Source organism: Gavialis gangeticus, unplaced genomic scaffold (genome assembly GCF_001723915.1).
Source record: "Gavialis gangeticus isolate Ggan-Ray unplaced genomic scaffold, GavGan_comp1, whole genome shotgun sequence".
Lineage (NCBI taxonomy): Eukaryota > Metazoa > Chordata > Crocodylia > Gavialidae > Gavialis > Gavialis gangeticus.
In genome coordinates, this window is record NW_017729003.1 from 3941254 (window position 1) to 3951179 (window position 9926).

At 38.8% G+C, this 9926-nt stretch overlaps 1 protein-coding gene across 4 annotated transcripts in view; it reads right to left on the reverse strand.

The window, feature by feature from the left end:
• PCDH15 (protocadherin related 15) overlaps positions 1-9926 on the reverse strand; it is a 1188119-nt gene that overhangs the window by 410924 nt on the left and 767269 nt on the right. For all 4 annotated transcript variants that reach the window (XM_019507771.1, XM_019507770.1, XM_019507773.1 and 1 more), the window contains one exon: positions 2074-2202. In XM_019507771.1, the coding sequence (XP_019363316.1) occupies positions 2074-2202 (129 nt within the window). The remainder of the gene's footprint in view (positions 1-2073; positions 2203-9926) is intronic.

Here is a 9926-nt window from a genome sequence, read left to right on the forward strand (position 1 = left end):
ATATATATATATATATATATATATATATATATATATATATATATATATATATATATATATATATATATATATATATATATATATATATATATATATATATATATATATATATATATATATATATATATATATATATATATATATATATATATATATATATATATATATATATATATATATATATATATATATATATATATATATATATATATATATATATATATATATATATATATATATATATATATATATATATATATATATATATATATATATATATATATATATATATATATATATATATATATATATATATATATATATATATATAGTTAAACAATATCAGACAGACACCTGGAAAACCCCACTTGATACTTTCTGCCAACTAGACATTGAGTAATTGACAGCTATTCATTGAGCATGATGATCTAACAATTTGTGTATCTATCTAGCTTAAAACACTTTCACCTACTCCCTGTTTCCTTAGCTGGTTAATGAGAATGGCATGGGAAATAGTTTGAACAGCCTTGCTAAAATCAAGGTATATTACCATCCATAGCCCCCTGCCTCTCCCCCCGCTGCCCCTGACTCCAGTCCACAGAGACTATTACCTTATCCAGAAGGAAATCAGCTGGTAAAGTATAACTTACTCTTAGCAAATCTGTGCTACCTGTTCCTGATCACCTTGCTCACCTTTAGGTGTTCCATAATAGGTTCCTTTAGGACCTGCTCCATAACTGACTGACTAGTCTGTAATTCCCCTCCTTCACTTTCCTACAGGTGTACAGTAGGCCTGTGTGAAGTGGGTAGTAATCACTTTGGATTCCGATTTGGCTGATTTGGGGAACAGTAATTCAATTTGATTATTCCAATCACTGTCTCAAATCGATTTGCCCGAATCTGAGTTGGAGATTTGGCTGCCGTCAAATTGGCCAAATCTCTGAATCAAACAGGCCCCATACCCCAGCCATTCTCGCAGCCCTGCCTGGCCCCAGCCTTCTGGCTCTTAAAAAAAAAAAAAAAGCTCCACACTCACTGGCTCCTGCCAGGCAGGGTAGTGGTGATCCCCGCTGCCCCCGCACTGTGTGTGGGGGGGCTCTGCCACAAGCCTTTAGAAGTCCCAGTGGCCACTGGAGCAGCCAGTGAGTGCGGGGCTTTTTTTTTCTTTTTTTTTAAGAGCTGGGACAACTGGGGCCAGGAAGGGCAGCCATTGTTTTTCTTTTAACAGCTGGGATTCTAGGGCTGAGCGAGCCAGCCATTGATAGGGCTGGGACTGCAGGCAGGGGTCACTCAGGGGGTCACTCAGGGGGGCTTAGGCCTGGTGGGGGTCTCCCCATGGTTACCTCCCCCACCTCCAGCCCCCCTCCCCAACCCCCGACTTACTGGCACGGAGTCTGGGTCTACCTCCCTATGGTAGTGAGCGGGGACTTCCTGAATCTCTGAATCTCTCAGAAGCACTCCAAACCTTTTACAAACTGATTTGGAGAGTTTTGAGTCTATTCAGACCTTTTTATTGGTCTCCCAATTCAATTTGGATTCGGAGATTTGGCCACCAAATCGGGCTGAATCTCCCAAATTGAATCAGCACCAGAAGCTTTTCACAGCCCTAGTGGACATCATATTTATCCTTTGCCATCATCCATGACCTCAGCCAACCTCCATGCATTCTCAGAGAGAATACTCAATGGATCAGAAATGACCTCAGCCAGTTCTTTTAGTACCCTAGGTTGCTTCCCATCTGAAGAAACAGTGTGTTAAATAAATTCTAGAAATTTGTGAATTTAATAAAATAATACTTTAAATCTAATAGTGGAGTAAAAAAATGAAGAAACGTAATTAAGTCACTGGAAAGAAACACTCACAAACTTTCCTATGTTATAGCCAAAACAAAATATACCATATTCTTACCATTACTAAGGCTACTAGCCAATACATTTTCATCCCATGAGGGTAAATGTACATGGTTTCACTCAAAACTCTTAAAATTATCCTTAAAGTTAAGTCATTCTAAATTATAACCTCATTCTTCAAAATTTTAGATTGTGATAATTGTGCATATAATAAACAACTTACCCTCACTTGGCCCACAAAAGCATTGGCTTCTTCTTCTTGAACAGACAAATTTCTAGGTAGAAACATATCAAAGACAGGTCCATTGTCATTTACATCAGTCACCACCACATTAACAGTAGCAGTTGAGGTCTGCAGGGAAAGAGAAAATTCTAAGTCAAGTATCTTCAACTTACAGGGATCATGACAGGAGACAACAATAACTCATTAGTGTCATGCAGAAAATGGAAATTCCATTTTGCTAAGAATGTTAAAATGTTTTACTTCTGTCTTTATTTTGATTGAAAACAACCCCAGAAATTTCTCAACTATGAAATTAAATTACAGAAATATTTTTTTTTGGGGGGGTGATAAAAACTTTTTACTTAAACTGCACCACATTACATTTTAATGCAAAAAAAATAAATAAAAATCAAATGCTATTTCAAAACAATAAACAATAAATCTTTCATTAAAATAAGTAAGAAAAGGACATTCAGGAGTTTATCTACATTTTTTCTCTTAACCACATTATCATCAGTATTGATAAAAATTTGGGAGATGTTTCAACTTCTGAGGAACTACATTCTATGAGAAAAATGGTTGTGTTGATTTTTTTTTCAACCTACTCCAAAGCCTTTGGGAGTGTAAATACTTGAAACTAGATATAGACAGAGGTGTAACTGGGCACCTGGGTGCCCAGCTCTACAGTGGCTCATGGCTGTAGTGTTGTCAGTGCACCTATGTGGCTGTGGAGGCAAATATTATTTTTATACCCTTGCACTAAGCTGGCATCTGGGGCTGCTGCCACAGGCATTCTACCTTAGTTATGCTAGTGGCTTTAGAGTAGGAGCCACAGGTAGCGTTGTTGCTATTAGAGTACCCATTCTTTTCTAATTCAGTTTCTGCCCTGGTCTGTAAAAACACAAAGTTTGTCAAATTTTAGGACAGGCTTCGGGAGCCTTCTCATTTCCTGATGTCTACAGAGAACACATGCATTACTGTAAGAACATGAGTCAGGGCATGTTGGCATCTTTTGGTGTCTAGAGAACATGACAATTTGGCTTGTGTACCGTTTGCACTTTTATTTGTTCAAGATAGGTCTTGAGAACAATGTACTCAAGTAATTGATTTAACATTAAGACAGAATATCTAATTTGATATTTTCAAAAACAGACATTTCTGACAGGTGAGAATATCTTGTAATTTTCAAAGATCTATTAACTCTATCTTATTCAATTTTCAAACCACAAACACCATTTATTTTTATTTTTTTTACCTTTTTATTAAAGATACATAAAAAGAAGAAAAACAAGTTCATACAGAGGTAGAATCTGTGGGTGCTTATAGACATGCTCTGGCAGGTGGGGAGGAGGCACTTTAATTAACTTGGCTCTGAGAGCAGCATTAGTTAAAAGCACTGGAAGTGTCACATGTATCAGTATCTCCACACTGAATCAGCACTCCACAGTGTGCTTTGAACTAAAACTCATTGAACCAGCTTTAGTGTAAAGAGCTCCACCACCATTTTTCAGTGCAGGGATGCTGATACACATGATGCTGGAGTCTGCTGGAGTGCTGTAATTACAGTGCATCAGAGCAGCCTCCCTGAATGTGTATAGCAGGAGCCTTAGAGACTAACTGGTTTAGAGGAGCATAAATTTTCTTAGGTAACAACCTACTTTGTTAAATGCTTTGAATGGACATGTAGAAAGAAGGGGGTCTAAAAGAAAGGAATTTTATTGGAAGACATTGAGTGACATATGGGTTAATTGCCCTGTTTATCTGTACTGACCTGTTCAACCTGTCTTCATCAATAGTGACCCCTCCCCCTACACTTTGTTTTTAAATTACCTTCTATTTAGACCTTTATGCAAGCCCATTCATAACTTGTGAAAAAATAGACTGACAATTCCAAAGGCTTTTGCCTCTGAACCAGTCAGTCCCTAAACATTCTGCCTTGTCCTGCCTTCTGCCTGACTTCAGTCTAATACGGCTATTACCTCTCCATAAACACAAGTAATTCTTCTGACTTCAGCCAGATTACTCTCACATTTAAGGCTATGCACATGTTTAAATACCTTGCTGAATATGACCCATATACCCCTTAAAACTCTGGTGAGACCAAGTTAACCTTGTGTTTGTTATAGACTACAGAAATAAGAGGCCTTACCCTGAGTGCTGTGTTCAGTTTTGGGCCCCACTTTTCAAGAAGGATGTGGACAATTTGGAAAGAATGCAGCACAAAACAAAAAAAGATTTGGGGCCTGGAAACAAAGACTTTTGAGGAAAGGCTGAAAGAATTAGGGTTATTTAGTCTAGAGAAAAGTAGACTGAGGAGGGATTTAATGACTGTCTTCAAAGTGCAGTTAAAGAATGGATAAAGATGGCTTTTTCTCTGTGAGTATAAAGGAGAGGAATAGGAGCAATGGCCTCAAGCTTCAGCAGGGGAAATTTAGGTTGGAGATTAGGAGGAATTTTCTGACTATGAAGGTGGTCAAGCATTGTAATGGGCTACCCACAGAAATCATGGAACTTCCATTCTTGGAAGTTTTCAAGAGTGGGTGGGACAGAGGCCTGCATGAGATGGTTCAGTCAGGAATGAATCTACCTTGAGCAGAGGGCTGGACCTTTTACAGTTCCTTCCACCCCTACTATCCTACAATGAAACTGTTAGAATAATGGAGTTGATATAGTCGAACTCCAAACACTATTGGTGGGATTTTATGGTCTGCGATATGCAGGATATCAAACATAATGATTCCATTTATTTTTAAAACCTATTGACTCCTGTAAAAGATATACCCTTTTCTAAATAATAATATTTCATAAAATTAATAAATGTAATGTTATGTTTTAAGTATGGTAGATATAAAAGTAGAATACTAAAAATATGCATTAGAGATCAGTTGTAAGTAGTTGAAATGCATCAGTGTAAAGTACTCTACAATGAGCTCCATTCTTGCAGCTATACGGCTATTAGAACTCAAGCCAGCTAATTTAAAACTAGTTCCAGTATCTCTATACTACAAATGGTTGTCAATACAGTGATGGCAATACAGACCTACCCCAAAACAAGTTATACTACGCATCTCAGATTTTCTTAATATTAAAAGGTAATAGATATTTGTATGATAATAGTATTTAGAGGCCTCAAACTCATGAGAGGCCCCCTTATGCTAGGTTCAAAAACACAAAGACAATCCTGGCCTGAAGTAATTCCAGTTATATAAGCAAGACAAAAGAGGAGTAGGTAGGCAAACATTCCAGAAGAAAGTACAGCAAGTGGAAACAACTAGAGGAAGAACACAGAGGAGGTTTATGTTATGAACTCAGTATTCTCAGAGGTCCAATCAAAAGCAAGACATTTCTACCTTCAGAAAAACAGAATATGATTGTGAATAGTTTTCATAAATTTTTTGAGGCACAAGACTTAAAAAAACCCCTTAATTTTGACTAGTCAGAAAACTTCATAGACCTAAACATTTGTTTCCATTTCTATTCTTCTTATAAAGAGCCAGAAAATCTCTGAAGAAAAGAAAATGTAACACAAAATTTACATAAGATCTGTTGGCTGTCCATGTAATTATTCCTCGCCCAGCTTTTCCAGGATTACTCTTTAGAAAAACCCTAATGGATGGGCAATGACCTATGACAGTCTCGGTATGGGCAATCCAGTTCCCAGATTCAAGCTACTTAAGTGACTGATTTGTGTTTCCACTTCTCTTTGGGTGAGATCCCATGATTCCACATATGACTGGGGCCAGACATGAGCATTCATTTCTAGCAGTGAAACATTCTGTCATTAGTAATGATACCAGGAAAAGGAACAGTACAGGAATTCAGCCTGCAACTGCCCCCTTTCCTCTGTCCCTTGCACTTTCCCAAGATCAGAGTGATCCTGGTCTAGGGAAAGTGTGGACTGCTCCAGTCCTCTTGTTCCCAAAGGCACTGGAGCAGCATGGCAAAGGGATTCTGGGGTAAGAAGTGCACAGGGAATTCACAGTACCACTGCTTCTGCAAATCTTCTGAGTGGAGGAAGCCACACCATGAGCCCCTTACCTGTTTCTTACATTGGAGCCCCTGCTGCCTGGGAGATGAGAAGATGGGGCAGTGGAGCACAGGCTTCTGCTCACATTGTAAACCAAGGTCTCTGGCTTATGAGGAGATGGTAAGTAGCAGCTGATGGCTGCTCCTTTCCTCCCCTCCCCTCCACCCCCACTTCAGGAGGGGCAGGAGCAACTACCTTGTGTGCCTTCTCCAGATCAGGGTGTCCCTAATTTATGGAAGGTACATGGGACTTACCCTGAATCTCTACTACCTATCGCTGGGAGGAGTTAAGCCAGAGAGAAAGTATACAGAAGTTCATTTTCTCAGGAGAAACTCTCCCAGGACTGACTTTTAACTGGCAGTAGTTGGGTTATTTTTCTTCTGGAACTGCTACTGTTGCTTCAGAAGAAACAGCGGGAAAGTCTGTATATTCATGGTTACTACTGGAAGAGCAGCAGTTCTTCCAGTAAAATAGAACATCAGGTAGTGGCCTGTGTTACACTCCCTGCATTGTCTAGTATAATGCTTAGAACAATATCTATGGGAGCTGATGAGCCTGAGTTGCATAACTTGATATGCAAGTCTTGACCCAGAGAGATGGAGTTAGGCCATTATCAGTCTGAGGCCAGGCAGAAGGCAGGGCATGGTAGCACCTTAAAGACCAACTCATTTAGAAAGGTATAAACTTCCATGGGCAATAGCATACTTCATCATAGCATCAGACAAAGTAGGCTATCACTGACAAAAACTTAAGCCTTTCTAAACAATTTAGTCTTCCCTGCCTTCTGTGAGTCTTGACCTGAAAGCCTTGTCCTTTAGCAGACTGAGGACAGTATAGGAATATAATGACACAGAAGCTTATTCAAAACCAATTTGGATTTATTTTGCCAAAAGGTACACAGCGCTTAGAAAAAGAAATAAAAAGCCTTTTATGACTGAGGTAGACAGACCTATGCTTGACATTGTCTTCAAGCCCTCTGCTATTATGGATCATTTTAATACTGGCTGCAGATTCTTATGGCTGCAGACTGAGTCGGCTTCTGTCTCAGCCTGGCCCAGTTGACTTACTTCCTCCCTAACTGTAAGAGAAAACTTTAAACTGATCAATGTCTTTTGATGTCTAGATGCTCAGCATTGGCAAACAGCTCTGTCACCAACAATCCTCTGAGCAGCCTTTTTCACAGCTGAAAGTTTGACCACTGTTTGGGAAACACCTTATCTAGGCTGATGTGTTACATATATTGTTGGATTTCTTAAGCAATTCCTTTTGATCCAAATTTGTGCCAAAGGAACATCATAAATAAACCCAAAGAGATTGCTACAACATTTATACAAAACATATAGATATTTCCTGGTTCCCTATACAGGCAAAAGACAAAAAGCTTTAAGGAATTTGTTTTGCAATAGCTTGATATCTGATAATTAGTTAATCTTGAGACAGCCACTAAAACCATTAAAAATAATACTAGTACAATTAAAAAGAATAATACATGAAAAAGATAGAAAGCATTTTTCTATTGGCTTTTGATCAGTTGCTCACTATTTCTGAGCTTCCCATTCCCATATTTATTTCAGGAAAAAAACAAGTTTTTCTACAAAATTTACCAAATGCTGATTCTATACATCATTGTCCAGAACAGAAACCCTCCTAAATGTTCACTACAGTGCATGTGAAAAGCACACAGCATTCAAATTAATTTTCATAAACTGACTTGATTCTGCAGAATGGAGAGTAAGAAAATATCTTGGGTTCAGTAAACTGAACAAACATGACAGGGAAATCATAGACCTAAGAGTATAAATGCCCATTTCCCTCATGCATGTTTCCTCATGACACCAACAGCAGTGAGTCATACTAGTGCATCACTTAGGCCCTTGTTACACCTTATGCTGCGAGCCACACAAATGCTGTTTGGTGTTAGTGCTAGCTTGGAGTTTGAAGCAGTCACACCCTGAGTCTAGAAACCTTCTCTGACTGTCCCCTGCCTGCACACTTCTGACTTGTCAATTCATGCCTGATAAGCAGGGACAGGATTAGGTGCTGTAGCTGAGCTGCTACTAGAGGGATGGTGAGTCAGGACAACTTCTATTCCTGCTCTATGGGTGGAGGTGTGAGAGATCCTAGGATACTGGAGGATTTCAACTTGGGAGCCCATCTGTGGGGAGGGGCCATGCATTAATGGAACAAGAGCCAGGTAGTGTGGACCAGAGATAATACTAGCCTGGAGTGGCATAACTATGAGCTCATAAAGAGTGCTTAAAACTACTTTAACATGCTAATATGCAGAGAATCCAAGGACTAAGAATTCCAGAAGCTGCCCAAAATTGCTACTACATAAGATGCTTAAATTAGCAGCCAAAGTGTTTTTGTCTGATAGCTTTTGAAACAAATTTCTGAAAATAAAGTTACTGTTAGGATTATTTTAAAGATCCATCTGTCTACACATAAAAATGTATCAACGAATATGTGTGCTTAGACAAGCATTTTGTATATATATCTACATATGACGGAAAATGCAATTGTCACAGGTGTTTTTTAAGTGACACCAAAGATTTCAACAAATCTTTGCACTGAAAATGTAGGTCTTCAACGATACCATTAATATCCAAACCAATAGCATGAACTTCTCTTCTGATTACTTAATCCCATCTCAAGATTCAAATCTAAACCCTGAACTATGACTTCTCAGGATCTAAATCTTACAAAACACTACATTTCTAGTCCCAGTCCTTTTGGCAGCCCATACTTAGTTTGACTCCTAAAAAAGGTCATTATAACCTTACCACAAATACGGAACTTACCCCTCTGAATTCCAGGAGAGGTTTGAGATTACAAGTGGGAAAGAAAGAGAAGATAGTTTCCTTCAGCTTCCAGGTGATGAAAGAAGCTCTGGAACTGTAGTTTGGTTTAACATAATTTTAATTTTAACATGAAGAAAACCTGAAAGAAGCATAAACTCTAGGGCTCCTATACATGTGCAGGGAGGCTGCTCCAATGTGCTGTAATTACATAATTGGAGCAGACTCTAGCATTATGTGCATCAGCTTCTCTACACTGAAAAATGGCGGTGGGGTGCTTTAAACTAAAGCTGGTTCAGTGAGCTTTAGTTCAAAGTGCTCCACCACCATTTTTCAGCACAGAGACTCCGATACATGTGGCACTCTGGGTGCTTTCAATTAGTGCAGCTCTCACTTGCCTTTCATGTTCATAAATGCCCTACATGTTCAAAAATAACAATTTTGTTGATGTTACTCTACTTTTCAGGCTTCAAAACTAAAGCATATATTTGGGGACACTAGGACTTAATTGTGGGGCATATTACTGAACATCTGCCCACTGTAGGGCTTTTATACTCCCTTAAACATCTGCTACTGAGCACTGATAAAAAATAGGATACTAGACTAAATGGATTTTGTTTCTAATCCATAGCTGTTCCTGTGTTCCATGTTGAGGAAATGTCTCATAAAAAACTATGTTTCTTGGCTATCTTTGATAAGAGAATAGAATATCTATGTTTGATAAGAAAATGGAATATTATGGAACTATAATTAGATCCAGGCTGACCTTGACAGGCTCAGCAAATGGACAGACGAGAACCTGATGGTGTTTAACCCTGAAAAATGAAAGGTTCTCCACCTTGGGAGAAAAAACCTGCAGCATGCTTATAGGCTCGGCAGCGCTACGCTGGCTAGCACTATGGATGAAAGGGATTTGGGGGTCATGATTGGCCACAAGATGAACATGAACCTTCAGTGTCCTGCTGTGGCTAGTAAAGTGAGCAAAACGCTAGCTTGCATCCATAGATGCTTCTCAAGCAAATCCCGGG